At 41.7% G+C, this 22495-nt stretch overlaps 1 protein-coding gene across 2 annotated transcripts in view; it reads right to left on the reverse strand.

The window, feature by feature from the left end:
• Positions 1-935: 935 nt before the first annotated feature.
• Positions 936-22495, reverse strand: part of dph1 (diphthamide biosynthesis 1) — a 160713-nt gene continuing 139153 nt past the window's right edge. Inside the window, 7 exon segments of one of the 2 annotated variants that reach the window (NM_001142155.1) lie at positions 1875-2922; positions 2925-3015; positions 4820-4954; positions 7137-7215; positions 9440-9540; positions 18262-18418; positions 20713-20781. In NM_001142155.1, coding sequence (NP_001135627.1) covers positions 2925-3015; positions 4820-4954; positions 7137-7215; positions 9440-9540; positions 18262-18418; positions 20713-20781 — 632 coding nt within the window. In that variant the 3' untranslated portion in view covers positions 1875-2922. 2 annotated transcript variants of the gene reach the window in all.

The following is a 22495-nucleotide window of genomic DNA, read 5'->3' on the forward strand; positions in this document are numbered from 1 at the left end:
AATGAGTGGTCCAGTTAATAATAAAACTGCATGAAAAGAAACAAAGGATATAACCAATGGTTGCATACTTTTCTCACCTTTTCTGATCATGTTTTAGTGAATGGCTACAGGTTGGGCAGCTCTGAGATACTGTCTGATACCCCTCGCTGCCCTGTTGGATTGTGCTATGTGCAATGCCTCATTTTGTATTAATTCCCTGTGCATAACAGTGTAAATTCCACACAGTACTGGATAATTTAGCTGCATAAATACCAAACAGTACTCTCATAGACTCTACATATATCACATATTGATTGACCAGGGTGAAGGATTTCTCTTGGCAACTTTATCCCAGCCCTGAGTTCTTCTATGAAAATGACTATTGCATTCCCAGCCTGTGCGCTTATTTGGCATGGCTCAACAGTCTTACGATGCACTAAAAAAAAAATCCTAATGTAAAGAGATGATACAAATCCTTTATAAACATGATAAAAGTTTGGACATGCTGAGTTATGAGTCTCTAACATCAAATCCGGCCTCTCTTGTGCACCGTTATTAAATTATAGATTGTACTGCAAACACAGTTCTAAAATCATTCTTAGAGAAAGGCCGTGATATATTCTCATAAGAGGTGAGAAAATGAGCCTGGGATTCATAACATGGCAATTTCAAGCTACTGTTTTTCTGGAGACCCAGCATCATATTTTTATTTAGATATTTACTTGATGTCTGTGTCATTCATTTGCATTTATGTGAAGAAACAACAAAAGCTGCCAAGGCAGAAAATAAATGGTTCTCTAGAAACCTGCCTGCAGATTATATATCATATCTCAGTACTTCTATGTCTTACAAAACACTAGTTCTGGTGGGTCTTTCAAACCCCTTGGTTAGTGAGCATATTCCATTCAAGCAAATGATTGCACATTATGGTTCCATTAACTTACTAGTTAGGACAATGCAGTCTAAAATAATTACTTTATTGGTAAAACATAATTGGAGGTAAACAAACAGAAAGCCCCTAATGCTGGACTCCAGAGGAAATATGTAGTGATATGACTAATTTATTTTAGAGAGGTAAGGTTGGCCGAGCCCAAGGGCATCAGGTAGTCAGCAGGGGGTTCAAAGCTCAGTATAAACAGCTGAAAATAGTACCGACAGTGAAACCTTGGAGTTTTTGCTTTCATGATAGGAAGACATTGACATATCCCTTAATGACACAGGGAAGTGTTCAAGTAAACTTCCTGCAATCCAGGACTACAAGGCACCGATATGTGTTTAAAATTGTATATAGTAGGTCCTAGAATGACCTAGGCCTCCCATTAAATACTTTGCTTCCATTAATGGTTTGGGAGTCTTGCACATCACAATCGTTTAGACCTCTTCCCTTGTAAATACATCTCTTTAGCGTCATTCCAGTCAATGCTGGGACTAACTGGATTTTTCAGGAACCTGCAGCCAAGCAGCATGGATGATATTTTCCTATACTTACTGTTATTGAGTCAGTCCAGTACAGTAGAACCCCTACTGTAGCAGGAAAATGTAAAATCAGGGAAATGATGTATTATGTGTTAAGTATTGGTGGAATCACAAAAAAATAATGTAAAATGTGATAAAACTTAAAATCAGGGTATAAATAAGGTTTCACTGTACATATAGAGGGGAGAGCTAGGGGTGTACTCTTTGCAAGTTATGAGCTCTCTGGTATCTCTGATACAACATACCCCCTTATGGCTTTTAACCCACTTAGAACTGGCAACTAATAACGACAGAGAGAAAACAGAGACCTGAGGCTATAAAGGGTTGCTAGCAAAACAATAACGTATTAATGCATAGATACACTGGTGTATATAACATATATATCTGCTAGGAAAAAGCAGACATAAGCCATTCGGATCCAGCCAGAATTCCTTTTATTTTTTCTGTGCCTGCAATCCAATTTAGACCCTAGAAGGCAGCTTTTCCCCTAACTGCTAGGAAGAAAACCCCAGCAGCTTTATTGTGCAGACAAGTTTTACAGACAGTGGCCAACGCCATAACTTTCCCTGTCATAATGATTTAATTGCCTGGGGGATTCTGTGCTGAAATCCTTCTCTGCCACAGTGATGGGATATATATTTCAAAGCTACTTCTCTCTGTAGTAGAACTGTCAGCAGAGTCTGATGTACTCAAGTCCGTTGAGAAGTTACAGCCGGCAAAATAAAATTGAGTTTTGCATTTTTTGTACGATAGGAAAGTAGTAACTTGAATGGAAATGATTTAGTTGGTGACCCATTCTGAGCATTAACATGAAGCTGCTGTTTGTTGTTTATTCTTTGTTTCTGCTTCAGTCACTGCAACACCCCTGAAGTTCAGCTCTTCCGCTGGATACGAGCTGTAGGCACAGCGATTGCTGGGCCTTTTCCAAGGAACATTAAAGCCTGTGATCCCATCAGAGAGATATTACAGAGCTACTTGCTGTGGGTCTCCATGCAGGAGGTGATTGGTTCTCACAGGAGGGGATGATGCACTCAGTGCCAACCGTTCTTGGGCTCAATCCCTCATCACCCAGGCAACGGAAGAAGGGAGAGCGTAGCAAACAAGCAAGCCCTCATTAAACCTAGCTTTTAATTAGCTGGCACGGCATGATTCAGGAAGCCCCAAGATGAGAGCAGAGATAAGTTGGGTGTGTTCTCTACACCCACGAATGTGGCGCAAGATGTACAGCATGCTAAATGCAATGGTTGACTAAAGCAATGTTCTAAGAGTCTAGAACGATTAAACGGAGATTCACTGCTTGCATATAAGTTTCTTGGTGTGATGGAGCGATGGAGTGATACTCCAGTCTATTGAGGAGATGGGCTGTCTATTTCCTGCCTTCACAGCTGCTTGGTAGAGGTGGCACGTGATTCCGCTGTTCTGTTGCCACCCAAGCCGTAAGATCTTTGCACAAATCTTGAATCATGGTCACTCAGTCTTGGTCTCTCCTTTATCCTGACAGGGGCATTCTTCAACCTTTGCACTTATGTCTGTGCTCCGAAGCTTTCTCTGCTCTGATTTCTAATGGAATAACAAAGAATCAAAAAGTCAATGCTCCCCTTTATGAAGCATAAAGCACACAACCATCCCATGATGCAACAGATTTTCCTGCAGTGAATAATATACATATGATCAAGCTGCCTAGATGGTCTGAGCAAGGATTTGCCATGGAGCTAAGAGCATTCAGCTGTTTGAAAGGAAGACCAGATTTAGCACTGTATGGACAGGGCTGTTTTTAAAGAACAGCTAAAACTTTTGGCAGTTTTTTCCAGGGTTGTATATACCTGGATTAACATATTACCCTGCCAAAGGTCACATACATACCTGTTGTAAGACTCATCACATTCATGTTATGCAAGTTTCAGAACACTACCCACCCACTATTAACATGTGCAAGTACCCAGTGATACCAAAGTTAAAACCAGTTAACCAGTTAAAATGGCAGAACAAGGAGGTACTGAGGGGAATTATGGGACACAGTATCTACAGCATTAGGGGGCTGCTGTATAATAATCCAATAGGTTTAGATAAATGAACGAAGAAACTCTTAATCTGAATCCTACTGTTCTGGCAATGAAAGAGTAAAAGCAAGCGGTGGATTTTGAAGAAGAAAAAAGGCAGCTGCTTTGACCTTTGAACAAATCCACTCTCCAGGCAGTGAAAGCTGGCTTTTTTGCATAATGAATGAGGTACAGGATTCAAGGCAAACTCTAAACTGCCATTTAGAAAACAGCAATGAAGGGGAGAGAGGAAAAGTTCACAGAAAGAATTGCCTTTTGGGGGGCAAAGGTCCTCCAAACGTAGCCACCAAATGAATATATAAACCAAATGAATCACCTGAAACACTTGCTGGGCAATAGCAGTCTGGAAATTCAAGCAAGTACTATGCACCCAAATAAGGATGATCTCTGATTAATCTCTGCTTTAAGTGGCTGGAAATATGTCATTAACTCTGGTGATAAAATTATATATATATATATTCTTTGTTTTAGTTTTTTGTTGTTTTCTCTACAAACACATTGACCTAAAGGGGAAATAAACAGGTAGTTAAAAAGGGTATTTCTAAGTTGTATCTTCCCCAGTAACATGTCCAGTTCTGTACAATGACAGCAGCCTGAGCAGATTGCAGGCATGTTTGGATGGTATCTGAAAAATAGACAAGCAGTTTCATAATTTAGACTTCAGGACATACTGTACCCGTCATCTCCATAAAATATTGGCATCATGTGAGTCTGAATGGAATGCTTCAATCCCCTACTATTTATTGGCAAATAAAAAATTCTCATTTGCTACCCAAAATGGGCAGCATTTTATTTGCTTCAGTATTCCATATATGTACGACTTCTATTCCCCTTTATAGAACTGACCGTGGGCATTGCACATGATAAGTAATGCTGCAGGTTTTTCTGTTATTTGGGAAGGAAGTCTGGTTATCAAACACGGAGTTAGCTAACAGGTTAAAGGAAGAGTATTTTTCATGGCCACAAGGTGGCACAGTTGGTGCACAGAATTAATAAGGATGTGAGAGACTTTAAAAGCAAAACCCACATCTTCCTTGGGACCAGAACAGACATAGCAAAAAAAAACCAAAAAAATAAAAAAAGCAAAAAGTAGATAAGAGGATATAGAGCAAGCAAAGAAAAAAATATATAAAAAGAAGACTATTAGAAGGATGACAGCAGACGTGAGGCCAGTAGAAGGCAGGCGAGACTTGAGCACAGGGGAAATAATGTACAAGCTGATGCACATACAGAGCAGATGCTGCACACACACAGGGAAATGATGTGCTACAGTCTGGTGGGACGCCACCAAGAACAAAAGTCACCTGTGTGCGCTGGACTGTTGCACGGGTGGGGCGGTGGGATTCATGGTTCACGGTCCACGGACCAAGGGACTCATTGGCGTAGAAATCCATTGGATAAGTATGCTGCCATTCTGCTTCTTTCAGAGCCACTGAGGCCTGCAAAACAGTGAAGGATTACAGATCACCCCAAAGCAATGATACAGAGACACAGCAGTAGTTCTAGTGTGTGCAATGTTGTCCAGCCCTTGGCCCCCAGCAGAACTACAGTACCCATCAACCTTAGCCAGTAGCTGCAGCAATGTTATATGAGATGTATTTTTATGACTTTCTGAGGATGGCAGTTGAGCTGAAAATGAAGAAAAAGGGACACAATACTATTTAAATACACTGAGTGAGGGCAAAGCATTTTGTGTACAGCTCAGTATCTTCATATAGTCAAATGATTACAAACTACCATATTGCTTACCTTGACTGTGGCATTCTCCATAGACCACAGTTAAAACAACGATTACAAATAGGGCTTTTGTGATCTATAGTGAGTGCTTTATCCGAACCAACCAACTAAATACTGGTTTCATGTCCTTTTTTTTCTCAGGCTAACACTAGGAAAACTATGCGTTCCTCATGTCACTGCCTGAGGCCTGCACCCCAGCACAGAACCCCACACCTAGGAGGTTGTGTTCTGGAGATCTAGGGAAAGGTTCAACTACACATCTGTTAATGCCTTTAAGAGGGGCTTGGATGAGTTGAGATAGTATCCAAGGCTATTGTGATACTAATATCTACAGTATTGATGTTGGTATATAGGGTTTATGTATGTGAGTGTATAGATAGGTCAGTGTGGGTCTGTATGTGAGTGTATAGATAGGTCAGTATGGGTCTGTATGTGAGTGGATAGATAGGTCAGTATGGGTCTGTATGTGAGTGGATAGATAGGTCAGTATAGATCTGTATGTGAGTGGATAGATAGGTCAGTATGGGTCTGTATGTGAGTGGATAGATAGGTCAGTATGGGTCTGTATGTGAGTGGATAGATAAGTCAGTATAGATCTGTATGTGAGTGGATAGATAGGTCAGTATAGATCTGTATGTGAGTGGATAGATAGGTCAGTATGGGTCTGTATGTGAGTGGATAGATAGGTCAGTATAGATCTGTATGTGAGTGGATAGATAGGTCAGTATAGGTCTGTATGTGAGTGGATAGATAGGTCAGTATGGGTCTGTATGTGAGTGGATAGATAAGTCAGTATAGATCTGTATGTGAGTGGATAGATAGGTCAGTATGGGTCTGTATGTGAGTGGATAGATAGGTCAGTATGGGTCTGTATGTGAGTGTATAGATAGGTCAGTATGGGTCTGTATGTGAGTGGATAGATAGGTCAGTATGGGTCTGTATGTGAGTGGATAGATAGGTCAGTATGGGTCTGTATGTGAGTGGATAGATAGGTCAGTATGGGTCTGTATGTGAGTGGATAGATAGGTCAGTATGGGTCTGTATGTGAGTGGATAGATAGGTCAGTGTGGGTCTGTATGTGAGTGGATAGATAGGTCAGTATGGGTCTGTATGTGAGTGGATAGATAGGTCAGTATGGGTCTGTATGTGAGTGGATAGATAGGTCAGTATGGGTCTGTATGTGAGTGGATAGATAGGTCAGTATGGGTCTGTATGTGAATGTATAGATAGGTCAGTATGGGTCTGTATGTGAGTGGATAGATAGGCCAGTATGGGTCTGTATGTGAGTGGATAGATAGGTCAGTGTGGGTCTGTATGTGAGTGGATAGATAGGTCAGTGTGGGTCTGTATGTGAGTGTATAGATAGGTCAGTATGGGTCTGTATGTGAATGTATAGATAGGTCAGTATGGGTCTGTGTGTGTGCACTGGGGTTTGATTGGGAAGGATGAACTTGATGGACTTCTGTCTTTTTTTAAACCAACTTAACTGTGTAACATGGTGAACTAGGAACTAGGAACATCCCTGCATTCTGCTTGGAAAAATGCAATTATTATTAGCATACTCAGCTAGTGAATGTTTGGGCAACTGCTGAATGAGTAGATCAGGGCCTTTATTGAATAACTGGCAACTAGTGTTTGAGTTATGCTTATGACCATCAGGTTCTACAATCCAATTAGCCCATACGTCTGTATGTACCCATCTCCACTCTAGCTAAAGCAGGGGCCCTCTACCCAAGGCTGTGACATAACATAACGTTTGGTTTTTAAGAATTCTCACAGAGAGAGGGGGGGGGGGGAGAAAATGCCAGAAATATACATGAAAGGGTAGAAATAAGCTACAGCAGCACATGAGCAGATATCCATCAATATAACCCATGGGCACACCTCATATGGAGTAAGCAAAGGCCTGGAGAATGCTGTCCCCCAATCAATGGATAGTCTTGGGCAGGCAACCTGCACCCACCTGCAAAACAAAGCATAATATCACCTGTTAGGGTGTGGGGAGCAGAGTGTAAATGATCAGTTAATGTTAATCAGATATAAGAAGGGGCCTTGTTCCTTTATTTCTGTAAGACAGCAGTTCAGAACATTGCACTTCTGCATATCTACAAATGAGCAAAAGCTGCCATATTGGTTGCCTGCCTCATTTGAGACATTCTTTATGGAAAGCAAAATAAATCTGAATGATCATCTGGGCCAACACATGGAACAGTTCCTCCTCACTGGCTGTGGGCTCTGTAGCCATTCTCAACTGGAGAAGCAGGCACAGAAAAAGAGGTTTTTAAAGGCTCATTTCTCAAAAACAGTTCATTTAAAAATATTAAATTTCAATTGTGCTCAGGGGAGCATTTTATGCATTTCTTTACCAGTATTTAGTATCCCTTTAACAGTAACTATAAAAGCTCTTAGAGTCAGCAGTAAACCCGTGGAGTCAGGAAGAGACTATAGGGCTGCTTGGAATAACATTCTTACATCACAAATAGCTTGTAAAGTCAATCTTATCATTCGCAAGTTACGAGTGAATTGTTTGGAAGATGCTAGCGAGTTATGTTACATACATGCCTCCACCGCCAGAGGAGCAGGTGGTCTGAGGAAGTTATTGTTTTGACCAATGAGCTACCAAATGGGCCGAGAGTAGCCAATAATGCAAGCACAATGGACATATGTAGAGCCAGGCCCGGATTTGTGGCGAGGCCAAAAGGCCTGGGCCTAGGGCGGCATGCCGCCCCGCCGCACAAAAAATCTAACATTTTGCTGGGACTTCTCCCCAGTGCTCCTTATGGGAGTTTAAATGTCTGCGCATGCGCTCTTGCGTTGGCGTGGGGGGAGGTGGTTTGTTCGCACATGCGCAGGGGGAATAGGGGGTGGCCTAGGGGCGCCCGGATTTAAAATCCGGCACTGTGTAGAGCCAGATATATAACTCATCGTATCATCCAACCGAGTCCAGCCTATAGAACTACTTCAGCACATTTTGTGGTTTGCATCCCCTTTTAATAGAGTGCACTTTGTGCTAACAAGTGTTTGGCAGGTAACCTCCTCTTTTTGTCAGGGCACAAATAATAGGCATCTCATTTATGCTCTTAACATTACCGTTGCACTCATAAATGTAAACAGTTAAGGAATAATTCCCTCTGCTTCTCTCCCTCTCTCTCCCCTTTGCACTAATAATTTAACTGCCGGCTCCTAAAAGCTTTTGCAAGAGATAATGCAGTGAGTCCATTAAAAAATAAGGTGTAATAGGAACAGAAGGTGGCTTCAAACCATTTCTCTTTTTGGACACTGGTATATTGGATTCATACAGCAATAAAATACTGTACGAAATAAATAATTAGGACACACATAATTAAGGGGGAAACTAAGCTATTTTTATGGATTTATATTGAAATAAAATATTCTGTCCCTTTAGCCAATGAACTCTTATCACCTACGGTCATAAGCTTTGGTGGAAAGATGGGGAATCAGGTAATGTGTGGGCATATGCCTGGTTTTAATTGCGAGGCCCCTGGCAGTGATTAGCAATACTCACAGTGATCTAAAATCTGTTCTGGCATTTCAAGGCCCAAACAGCATCCCATTGGCTCAATAAACAGTGCAGGTCCTATGGCAGCAGCAGCCCGTTTGAAATGTGTCCGGACCTGCTCAGAACCTACTCACAGCAGGCTTCCTGCCCCCATCTTGTCTCTACTAACACAACTCATGTAGGGAATTCTTAGAAGTGTAATTCTGGGAAACTGGATTTATCCCTGATCAGCATTACAGGGATCCCAGTTCCAGAATGCACTTCTTCAGCTGTTCCCAAAGCCATAATGCAAATTAGCACATATGGCAAAGAAAGAACAAACTTCTACTGTGCCTTAGTTCAGTTGGGATATTTTCACCTTTTTTAAATAAAAAATTAAAATTAAAAAAATGAAAATATATTGTATTTGCATCTCAACTGCTTTTCTATCTTTCAATCTTTAACTGCATACTCCTGTTACTATCTATGTTGCTGTAAGCAGCCGGCACAGTCTGAGCCTGAGCAGAACACACGCTCACTGACAGCGAAGCATTATTTCAGGGCCAACACCCAGTGCCAGCTGTGAAGTGGCAGTGCCAAGCTACCTGCCGGTCCCCACAAGCTCTCCACACATGCTTAGGCTACACACAGAGTGGGTTGAGTTTACAGTTCAGCTTTCAGTACTCACACTTCCACCTCTGGGAACAGCTTGAGTTTATTAGGGAAGATTTCCGACAGCAGCAGCCGCACGTAACGACAGCCGAGTGCCTGCAGACGTGACTCCAGGTGCTGAGCAGGAAAGGAAGAGACAGTGCATTAGACAAAGCAAGGACGGCAATTGGGGTAGGCAGTCATCCAAACCTTATCCCACAGTGAATAACCGTGTAAGTTAATTAAGCTGGCTACTAACAAAGTAACGGGAATATATCTATATTTCTCTCTTTCTCTCTTTAACCTGTCTTACACAAAATCCACAAATAACCTATAAGATATATCCTTATGAACAGTACTTACAGATGTCATCAGTTATAAAAAGTGCTTACTGATGTCCTAGCACTCAAGGAAACTTGTGGACTTTAATATAGCATAAACAGTTACTCAATGTGATTTCTTCAAAGAACACATTAACATGTCAGACGAAGAGCAGCTCACAATCTGGCAGCAGGTTATCCTAGGATTCCCTAGTTCACAATCTGGCAGCAGGTTATCCTAGGATTCCCTAGTTCACAATCAGGCAGCAGGTTATCCTAGGGTTCCCTAGTTCACAATCTGGCAGCAGGTTATCCTAGGGTTCCCTAGTTCACAATCTGGCAGCAGGTTATCCTAGGGTTCCCTAGTTCACAATCTGGCAGCAGGTTATCCTAGGGTTCCCTAGTTCACAATCTGGCAGCAGGTTATCCTAGGGTTCCCTAGTTCACAATCTGGCAGCAGGTTATCCTAGGGTTCCCTAGTTCACAATCTGGCAGCAGGTTATCCTAGGGTTCCCTAGTTCACAATCTGGCAGCAGGTTATCCTAAGATGCCCTGTATGGCTTGTAGGAGAGCCTATAAAGCTTTGACCCTTATAAAGAAGCTACAGGCCAGTTCAGCAATGTGTTCCCAAAGCTACCCAACATGAGCTAGCAATACATAATGCCATGGGTTCTAAACTGTGAGGCTGGCCCACATTAGGAAAGTCAAGTGCTATTTCTGGCAGGAGTCAACTTTTCCTCTGGTGGCACTTTACCAGGGCAGATATATTGACTCTATTAGGGTGATTTTTAGGAGGTTTTTGGTCACATCCTTAAATGCCCTGATAATGACAATGACCCAGTTCTGCCCCAACCACATCTCAAACTCTACCCCCATGCAGAGTTTAAATTCTGGAAGTTGACTGGACTACCAAGGGTGGCAAAAGGTTTTATTTATCTACACGTGTGTACCTGACCCCAGTCTGGGTGAGGGGGGTGTGTGAAATGGGGTGAGGGCGGCATCAGATCTGCTAAGGTAGCCCTGAAGCACCCCTGAGAGTATCACTGTCTACATACACAGATACACTGCCGTTTAGAGAACAATTAATGTACAGGGGGGTCTGTGTATTGGGGTGCATCTGGGAATTACAATAACGTAGGAGTTACTGTACAAAGACCATGCAGGCTGGGAAGAGAAGAAGTTATCGGAGATCAGGGCAGAAATCCAGTTGTTAAATGTGGATCCAGTTTTTCTCATGATATATAAAAATGTCAGCTTGGCCGTGTGTGAATTGGATCCATGTCCTAAAGTTATGCTGTGCCTTACTCATCCCCCCCCCCCCCCCCCCAGCGCTCTATTTAGCTGAAGAGCCAGGTTTTAGAAGGATCTTGGGAGGAACAAAAACAATGGGCGCCTCAGAGCACTTGTATGGAACCTCAGGTGTAGCAGCTCTAGGGAGCTCACAAACATCTCCTTTTCATTGTTCATAAAATCCTTTATGCCTTGCGACTGAAAAGACTCTAAACCAGTATTGGAAATGACAGAATTTGCTTCAGCCGGAATCCTCAAATACCCCTTAAAATTCACAGGCGTCCGGCTAATGGCCCATGGGAGATATCAGGATCTAAGAGCTGGCCTTTGGCTGCCAAGCGGTTTATGGATTTTGGCTAATCACAAGTATAATTGTAAATTTGCTGAAACAGCCCTCCCTACCACAGACGCCAGACAAAACTAGTTTTTAGGCTATTTCTACCTAATAAAATGAAATTATTTACAAATGTTTGCTCGAGCACAGACAAGGATTCCCATGACACCCGCACTGATTGGGTTAGAGAGAGGGGCATGAAATGTGGCCGGCCGAACCTCTACACAAGGGTACGAACTGCTGAATACACTGGGATAGAACTTTAGTGACAGGGTAGATGACCCAGTGGGGTGCTTAGAAGCCTGCAATTTTAACTACATGTTTTGGATCCCTTATCCAGAAACCCATTATCAAGAAAGCTCTGAATTACAGCAAGGCTATTTCTCATTTGGGGTTATGTAATAAAAGGCACAAAGTTAGCTCAGAACAAGTAACCTATAGCAACCAATATAGCAACCAGGTAATAGATCCTATACAGCTATGTGACCTGTTATTCAGAATGCTTAGATTGTGTGGGGTTTTCTGGATAAGGGATGTTTCCATAATTTGGATCACCATACCAAGTCTTAAATAACTTAAAACATATTTAAGCATTAAATAAACTCAATAGGATTGTTTTTCCTCCAATTTGGATTGATGCAGCTTAGTTACCATCAAGTACAAGGTTCTGTTTTATTATTACAAAATTCTAAACTTTCTGAATAATGGGTTTCCAGATAATGGATCCCATACCTGAAAAGGTCATCATCTCCATGTTCTGAGGGCTGTGGGCCCTGTAGATGACAAAATATGCCCCTATAGGTTTGCCAGTGACATGAATGTACTAATGTGGGCCCCTGGATTTTGACTGATTTGGCTGCCACTGCCCAAGTTTGATCAGCCAATGGGAGACCACGCGCAGACCAATGATCATCTAGATTGGTAAGAAAGGATTGGCCCCTGTATGAGTCACTTTAGGACACTAAACTGTTTAATAGCAGAGCAAACAAAACCATGCATAAACACATGAACAGCAGATCCATTATCTGGCAGAAAATCACACAACTCTACAAAAGCGTTTCTATACAAGAAATGAATGGTATTATAAATGCTGCAGTAATGTGTTCACATTGTCATTTTCCAATGGGCTGAACAGGCCTTCCAAGAGGCAATGATGATAAATAAATGTTTTGAGCAGAAGGAGGCAATACACCAGTGCCCCACTCAGACGGGCCTCCGTTCTGCCTCAGTCTGTGCCTGCATTCCCAGGCTGGAAGTTAATTAGGCAGCTCTGTTTCCCACATGGAATGGGAGTGGAGAGATAAATAACCAACAATAACCATTCCAAGTTCATTTAATGAGAAGTGCAAATAATAATTGCGGTTTTGTAATTGCAGCCAATAGATTAATGAGGCCTGTCCTCGTTACACAGGATAGACAGAGGGATACTCATTAGCAGAAACACGGCAGGGTGCTGGAGGGAGCAAAATAAAAGACCCCCTCAAAACACAGGGACCTAATCACGTTTCTCTTGCACATGCAGAGTAATCCTCCCCCAGCCGGCAAAACGTGCACAGCAAGCTCCGCGCAGAGGCACAATGTTATTGAGCAGCACATATTACAGGCCCAATGCAACCCTAAGCCCACAGACACAGCTACCCCAGGCACCATTCCATCAGCAAAGCAATGTCTCTAATATACAGAGCACATTATTATATATGTATTATGTGTTATACAGGGCAATAGCCATGCATGGAGCCCTCTCCCTGGGTATGGAATGTCCCCACTAGCACACATGCTGTCACCCCGATATATGTAAGTTGCAGATTTTTTAGAAACCCCACTCTCAGCAACGGCACAGCATCCACATACCCCCCAACTGTCCCGCTTTCCGCAGGACAGTCCCAGTTTTTATAGCGCATCCCGCTGTCCCGGATAGTTCAATGAATGTCCCGCATTTCCATAATAGATTACGGAAATGCGGGACATTCATTGAACTATCCAGCAAAGCAGGATGCGCTGGCTGTATCCGGGCGCTCCAGCTTCTTCTGTAACTCTGCTCCTTAAGCGGTGGCGCCAGGCCCTTTCATGAGGTTGCACCCCGTGTGTATATGTGACGTCAGTACACATGGGGCGCAACCCTATAAAAGGGCCTGTCGCTGCCGCTTAAAGGAACAGTAAAACCAAAAAAATTCAAGTGTATGAAAGAAATTCCAATTTAATGTACTGCTGCCCTGCACTGGTACAACTGGTGTTTTGCCTCAGAAACACTACTATAGTTTATATAAAGAATGCAGCTATGTAGCCTTGGGGGCAGCCATTCAAAGGAGAAAAGGCACAGGCACTTAGCAGATAACAGATAAAACACTATTGTATTCTACAGAGCTTATCAGTTATCTGCTATGTAACCTGTGCCTTTTCTCCTTTTTTCCAGCTCGAATGGCTGCCCCCGTGGCTACACAGCAGCTTATTATATATAAACTATAGTAGAGTTACTGTAGCAAGCACACAACTTTTACCAGTGCAGGGCAACAGTACATTATATTTAATTTACTTTTAAACTCTTTCATTTTTTGGTGTTACTGTTCCTTTAAGGAGCAGAGTCGCAGAAGAAGCCGGAATGCATATGGGGGCTACTGTGTATGGGGGGGTACTGTCTATGGGGGCACTGTGTATGGGGGTACGGGCTATTGGAAGCTCTGTGTATGGGGGCTACTGTCTATGGGGTCAATTGGGGGCACTGTGTATGGGGGGTACTGTCTATGGGGGCACTGTCTATTGGGCCATTGGGGGCACTGTGTATGGGGGAGCAAGACTGGTACATAGTTATAACTCACTTATAACTGACTGCCTTCTCTCTATATTTTTATTTTATATGTAGGAGTTGCTATATTGTTTTTCTTAGGTAGTACAGTATGAGGGTATAGCACATTTGTGTCTGATCCCACCATTTCAACTATATAAAAGCAGTAGTTTTTAAAAAAAAAATACGGTTTGGTAATTGGGGCGTGGCCACAAAAGTGGGCATGGTTAAAAATGTTTTTTTTAAATGTTGGGAGGTATGCATCCAGGACAGACAAACACAGCAAGTCACAAAGGTACAGACCACTAAGGGAACATGTGCTACATACTAGTGATGTGTGGGTCAACCCATGTCATGCAAGTTAAGAGTTGAAATTTGAGCGGCCATTGTGGCTTTGGGTTGGGGCAGTTCAAGTTTCAAGTTTCAAGTTTATTGTCATATACAAATAACAATGAAGCATCATTACTGTAATGAAAATTTTTTGACCCGTGTTCCTCCCAACTTTACATAGACAAATAAAACAAAAAACAAAAAAAAATACAAATATTAAATATAATAGAAGTGTGCAATAAAGGTACAAGTATTTACAATAATAAAATGCAATGCAATATTTGAAGGTTCTCTGTCTTGGAACCTAGGGCCCATGTAGAAGTAGTGTTCAGAGCAGAAAGAAGCGGGTACAGGTTGGGTGTGGGGCCTACAATGGCAACATTTTGCAGACTGGATACTGGTTAAGGATTTACGGGTTAGGGTTGGGTGCAGGTTGAGTTTTTCCTGATGCCCACATCACTACTACATACGTACAGAGGTCACAGATATGTTACACAGACACAGCATTTACAGATATAACACAGGCACACAGTGCAAAGACACAGCAGTTACATACGTGCCACACAGACAAAAGCAATCAGAGATCACAGAGGTCTCACAAGCACAATAATTACACAATACCCACACACAGACAACTGCAAATGTGCCACAAAGACACAGTAATTACATTTTACACGTATGCCACAATTAAAACAAAGACTAAGCACTTACACATGTGCAGTAATGAATGTGCCCCAGCAATTACCTACCTGCCTCTAATTATATTACAAACTTGATTAGGCACAGAGCCAATCCACTACTCAGATGTGTCTACATCCTCCGCCCCTCCGCCTCCTGACTACACAGGGTGGTCCTTTACGACCTAGATTTTATTTCTGAATAAAACACCTTTAGAAGGAAGGTTGTTTCCCACTCGAGCCCAAGTTTATCTAATAAGCCAGAGAAATAACTGGCCAAGAAAAAGTCTTTCATAAAATGCCCCAATTGGCACTTATTTGCAGCACAGCGTGGTTCTTAGCAGCCGAGTACAGCTTTAACAAAGAGCTATGCAGGCGGCACTAACAGCTCCGCAGCCTGGCCTTTACCTAATCCCACCATATTCTCTCATGCACATTTATACAGACACATAAAGCGCGCTCGACACGCAAGCACATCAATTCCACAGACACACAGCAATCCACTAAAATACAGACAGAGCAAATACCCGGATAATACACAGTAACCTTTGCAAATGTCAAACAAAAACACGGCATCTTGAGAGAAATCTTAGCAAACAACCTGACACAGATCTCTTTATATGAGCACAGTCTTAACCTTTCTGCTGCTGCATGGCACCAATGTCACCTGGGGGCCTGCAAACGGGATACTCACATCCACCACTGGGGGCAGCACAGCACAAAGGGAGAGGTCTAAGTAGCATCAAGAGAAAGTGTATCTGTATTTATAAAGCATGACTTGCTGCAGTTGCACAGATTTTGTGTTATTCTTCAGAGCACTGATGCCTTTTACAGACATTGGCTCCTTTGCTGCTGTGACAGTTGCCGTTCAGGCCTGCAGGGTTCTATTCACAGTGCATTGCATAAGCATTCATCCCCTTGGCTTTTCCACATTCTTTGTGTTACAGCTTGGAATTAAAATGAGTTTAATTGGAATTTTATTTCTTTGATATACATAAAAAAGTAGAAAGGCCACAATATTTTTTTTCCCCCAAATTGTTTAAAAAACATCTTAATTGCAGATGTGATCTCCCTAGGCTCTGGTTCAACCAACTGCCTTCAGAAGTTACATTATTAGTCACCAGTGCACTGTTTTCAAGTAAAAAAGAGCACTGTTCCAAACATGTAGTGTAACAATGTAGCACAGTGAAAATAATTTGACTACGCCTATTTTTGTGACCACACCCCTAAATACCAATCCCATTTTACAAAATTTAGCAGGTTTTGTAAAGTTTGAACTCATTTCTGTGGGTGTTGGGGTCTTGTCTTATTAGCTACGATTGTAACCAAGTACAGGTGTTGAGTATTCTGGGTTCTTTGCCAAAAGACCACTTATCTAATTAAATTTGAGAAACTTTGTATCTTTTTTTGGCGGTCAGTGCAGGAGATCAACAGGAAATGAGGGACTTAATAAAAATTTGCGACTGTGGGTTGAGCTGTTAAAATCTGGACAATTGGGAGGTACACCCATACCTTACATACAAGAACTTTATGGACTTTAATTGAGGCGCAAAGAAAGTAATTCGAGGAAAAGAAACCATATAAGAGCAGTTTGGATTTTACCAAAAGGCATGTGAGAGTCACAGCAAACATGAAATAATATCAAAACTGTACCTTTCAACCTAAGCACAAAACTCAATGTGTGCAAAAAGCCAACTCTGCCCATTACCCCAGGAACACCATCACCACAGTCAAGCATGGAGGCTGTAGAATCACACTGTAGGAATACATTTAATTTGACAGGGACTGGGAAGCTGGGCATAACTGAGGGTAGTATGAGCCTCGAACCTGAGATTAGGGCATTAGTTCACTTTCCAGCGGGATTATGATTCTAAACATGCAGCCAAAGCTTCACTTAAAACAATTAACCAAAATAAAAGACACATCAAAGCCCAGACCTAAATATGAATGAAAATCTATGGCAACAGTAAGACTTTTTTTTTCAAGATGTTATTGGCTACCAATGGTTGTCATGCAGTCTCACAGGCTGCTGGTGGCATATTACACTAAGACCTTGGGCTATGCACACAGTACTATACAGACAAGCTTTACTTGCAGATTCCCATATATGCCATTCAAGGGTTAATTACGTTGGACACATGCCCATATTAATGAAATGCTGTCAGAACTACTGCAAGACAAGGAGGTATGTGACAATGACCCCACTGGTGCCTTATTTACGAAGGAACATCTCTTACCTAGATAAAGGGCCAAACATATGTGCCTGGAGGAGGGGGGATATAATTATTTTCATGTAGAGATCAGGGATCAGATATAGGGAGGAAGGGGGGGTAGGAAAGACTGAACACAATCCATCAGGCATTCCTTAATCTGTCTGGTAGCGGCGCCTGCTATGAACTGCAGTCTTATGAGACACTTTAACCAACGTCACAACAAAGAAATGTACCCTCTTTAGCAAGTAGTGTGCTCCTTTCCATTTTAATCACACTCGGTCACATCACTCAGCCCTCTTCAATTAATGGGAGACAGAGACGGAAATATTTTTCACCAAGGGTATTAAACCTTAAATTGCCAAAGGCTTTGGCTTCTTCATTAGCTCAGCAGGCCAGACAGATATATTTTTTTTAACTATACATTTTGTGATCCATGTAACTGGATTCCTGCAAGTGCACTAAAAACTTCAGCATCCGCTCTTAATCTGGATATTATATTAAAAAATAATCTATATTTTCCAGATATCTCAAAAATGATTCCCTCTGTACATCCAGGGCAAGTGAAGTGGTTTCTACAAGGGGTGAAATTGAAGGAGAGGACCTTGAGAGACACCAGTTGTTAATGCTTTTTTATGTAACCTATAACAAATTTGCCCAAAATGCCATTACAGCATTTAAAAAAAATTAAGAACTGGTACTGTGTCACAGCCTCATTATTAAATAGTCTATTACTGTAAAATAGAATAGAGCATTTAGTTATTGTTCCTGTTCAAAACCATACCTCCTCAGATGGGCTATCTGAAAAGCAGACACAATCTCAAAGATTTTTTGTTGTATCGAGTCTTGATAAAGCACATTATTTTACTATTGTCTCCTATAGGAACAAAGATCTCATTCTCCATATTGTCCTTACCTCCAGGATTTTGGGAGATCCCTGACGACCCAGAGTACCCAGGATAAGCCCCCATGTTTTTGCACCGGCAGCAGCTGAGATGGCCTCCCCTCTGTGTTTAAGCATGGCACTGTGGTCATAATATTCCCGAGAGAATACCTTGCTGTATGGATCATACCTGCAGAAAGAATAGGAACAGAGTGTGTGTGAGACAAAACAAGATAAATAGCTTATTCCTGGACAGCATGACTGATGTGACTAATGCACACCTTCTTATTTACACAGATCTACAACATCTCCTGAATCCATGGCCAGAACATGTGGGAAAAAATGGTCAGGAGCATAAGAAGTCAAGTCTGATATTCCTTTAAAACAGAACCAAATGGTTCACTTAGACAGAAATTTGCTCTGTTAGTCCCAGACCCTTTTAAAGGAGCATTTGGCTAGAAATGCCATATTTGAACTTCATATCATAATTTTTATCATAAGTGTCAGTGACACTGCACACGCTCAGTGTGCTCTGAGCAACTGTTGAGAAGCTAAGCTTAGGGGTCCTCACAAACCATCAAGCAAAAAATAAGGTTTGTCTGTTATATAGGGTGATGCTACAGGGCTGATTATTCATTTGTGATGCCAATTCCACTGGTTACACAGCTGCCATGTAGTAGTGACCTGTATTAATGACTAATCAACTTTATATCACAACATTTATACTCTCTGTATACAGTATATTGTGAGCCGGTCCCTAAGCTCAGCAAGTGACAGCAGCACTGAGCATGTGCAGTGAATCAGCAGAAAAGGAGATGGGGAGCTACTGGGGCATGTTTGGGGCACAGATCTTCCCTGCTAAAGTGCTGTGGGTGCCTTGGGCTGGTACAGAAGCCAAAAACATAATGTACAACATTTCTAGCCCACTTCTTTAGTTAGGCTTTAGTTCTCCTTTAAGAGCTAAACTGATTGCCAGTATAACTTGTGCAACAAGCAATGACGTTCTAACAACAACAAGCAAATTCACTTACAGAAACACAATCACAGACTAAATACTGATGACAGAGTTTGTTGTACCCTTCACAAATAACAACATAAACATCCCCCAAACTTTGACTATAATTGCACATTTATGTCGATTTTGATTGGTAAAAGCAAGCTTTAATTTCTTCTCAAAATTCAAGATGGTACCAAAAAATCAAATGTGGAAAATTGTCACATTGTAAAGGTGCTGAAACCCATATCCATTGCTAGTAGTATGTGATCTTTTTAGCAGTTGCCTGATCGGGGATATCTGTAATAGCCAAAATGTTTATATCTGGAGACAGGCAAGGACAATACATGTGGTCCAACAGGGGCAAGATCAACCTCATATTGAAGCCAATGAATCTCAGCAAATCAATCTCCAATCTAAGTATCAGGAGAAGCAGATTCAAACCTATTTGATTTGATTCATTTGCTATGTGAGTGTGCCAAGTGGATTGAGAGTCCAGATGGTGGTTGTGTCTTGAGAGGCTTTAGGTTAACTGTCCTATATTGTCTGGGTCCACATCACAGGACAACAGTGGCTCCAATTTCATAAATAGGATGCCAATGTAAGTTTTAAAAAGCCCAAAGAGACTAAAACAATATCCTACAGTGTTTTATACCATTGCTAACAAGGGTTATAAACATTTGCTTCAGGTTTATATTACAAGGGAATATACACCCCAGGTAAGGTTTTTTTTTTTACTGTTCGATTCCAATTATGTGTACATAATATTTATCATTATACAACACTGCACCTTTCATACTAAATACCATCTTTGTCAGGGCAACCTAATGGCTGGAGATGGGATTTCTCTTCAGCTACTGGCGCTTTCATGCAAGGGTCAGGGGTGTTAAATCTGTATAATGAAGTCATATTTCCACCCTCTGTGCTGCCTGTGCTCCCCTTTATATAAATACAAAGGGATTTGTGTTATAATGCCAGGATGCTTTAATCCCACTGTTGCCCCAGAAGGCTTTACTGAGGCAGGGGGAACTGAGTTAATGCAAGAAGAAATCATTACCCTTAAAAAAATTATTGCGCCAAAAGCATTTCATTTCTTTACAAGAGAACTCCCAAACACAAACAAAAAAACACAGTTTTAGGAAAAGCACAATATCTGGACTTCTAATGGTGAGAGGAACATATTGCCCTTTTACCACAGGTACCAACAGAACCCATCATAAAGCAAACAGGCCCCAAGATGGAAACATATGCCATATTGTACATTTTATCTGCATCAGGGTCTTTCAGCTCCAGTACCTAAACACTACTAATAGTACCAAGGGAAGAACAACATATGCTACATACTCTCTCAGGCACGAGGTTGGAAAATGGAACAAACACCAAACACAGCTTAGGTAGCTAAAGAAACAGGAAACTTTAACTTCCAAATAAAAGTAAATAAAGGGAAAGAAAGCTAGTCTAAACAAACAACTTTCCATGGTTTTATTTACCTGTAAGCTTTTGTATCAGGGTTGGAAATCATAACAGACTCCAGGTGAAAGCGTCCATCTCCCAGATACCTGCAGAAGAGAAAGGGTTAAACGAACAAGTTAGCAGTTGAACTATTTTAAGTAAAGAAAGGCAATTTTGTGATGTCACTTTCCAACAGAGGCTCCCTAGTGATTATCAGACTAAAGCACCCATAGCCACAGCTTTCATTGGGTGCCGTAGCCCAATAAACACTTGGAAGTCACTGTCTGATGATGTAAGGAGAAATTCGATGAAATAACAAACTTAGAGACTGCAATGGTTTATACACCTATCTGTCATCCATTTTCCTTGTCCCCACACCGGCTGCTGGGCAATGCACATTGATGTGCTAGTTATTCACTGCCGTGGCACACTCAGAGAGCTGGCGCCTGGGGTTAGAACATTAAAATGAACAAGCAGTATTTGGTAGCAATAACACCCAGCAGCACCTTATGAATTTTCTTTAAAGGGTAAGAAGCACGCTAAGCGATAATTTAAGAAGAGGGCTGCTATTGTTAATCTCGCTGCCCTATTTGTGCCTGCAGAGAAGATCATGGAGCTGTAATAAGTGTGAAATTGAGGTAGACATGTTTAATATGGGATTGGGGATCAGATGCCAATCTTTCTTCCGCTAAGGATCCCTGGATAGACAATGTAAAAAATAATGAGGTTTCCTCCTGACTAAAATTCTTCCTGCCATAGCAATGGGCCTTATGGCTTGTGTAGTGCCAGTCAGAAGCCCTGGCTCATCCCAGCATTCATATTGCACATTGTCTAAAATCTGATTAGCCATGCTGACCAGCAACTCCCATCTTAGATACCATTATATGGGATATGCCAGGTTTCTTAGTTTACCAGTACATACTGTATGTTCCTAGATGCTGTTCTAGTTCTTCAGTTGCAATGCTATAACACAATGTTACAGAATTCATTTTTACTAAGGTGCTGTCTACCAACATACAAATCTACCCACCCTGGCCAGCCAAATGCCAGTTTGCTACAGTTCTTAGGTCAACCCAAAAATTATTATTTTGCCAAATAAAAGAAAAAAAAAAAAAAGCAACTTTGCAATATATATTCATTACATATTTGTATTGGTTTCTAAGTTACTTACTATATTTTTGCTATTAACGGCAGTGTTTTCCGTCTTCTATTCTCTGCCCTAGTAGCTCTGGCTTTGGAAACTATGTAACACAAGGCAGCAGACTAATAGGCTTGTATTGCTGGAGGAGACTGGCTTTTGCAACATTGTTGAAAAAGTCATAACCAGGAGTTTAAGAGCTCTGGCACACAGGGAGATTAGTCGCCCGCGACAAATATCACTGTTCGCGGGCGACTTACATTTTCGCTGGTGGGATGGCATTTCGGGGAGATTAGTTGCCCGCGAACTGGGAGATTTGTCGTGGGCGACTAATCTCCCTGTGTGCCAGAGCCCTAAGGAGAAGGAAAGATAAAGACTAAGTAAGCTTTATCAGAAAGGTCTATGTAAATATAGCCATAAGCACTCACAGAAACTTAAAGCTTTAGGCTTGGCTTGCCTCTAATAATGCTGTGTATACAGACTCATTAACCCTTTTCATAAATAGTTTAATCTCCCGTAATATTCATAGGCTGTAAACTTATACAGAGGGCACCATGACCTTTTGTTTTTGTGCCACAATCTTAGGTCACAGCTTATACAGCATGCCACAGTTGTGAATAGCTTGCTGTGCTGGTAGGAATAGCCTGGCTGTTCCTAGGGTGGCAGGACCCGAGACTTTAATA

The sequence above is a fragment of the Xenopus tropicalis genome, chromosome 2, assembly GCF_000004195.4.
Source record: "Xenopus tropicalis strain Nigerian chromosome 2, UCB_Xtro_10.0, whole genome shotgun sequence".
Taxonomy (NCBI): domain Eukaryota; kingdom Metazoa; phylum Chordata; class Amphibia; order Anura; family Pipidae; genus Xenopus; species Xenopus tropicalis.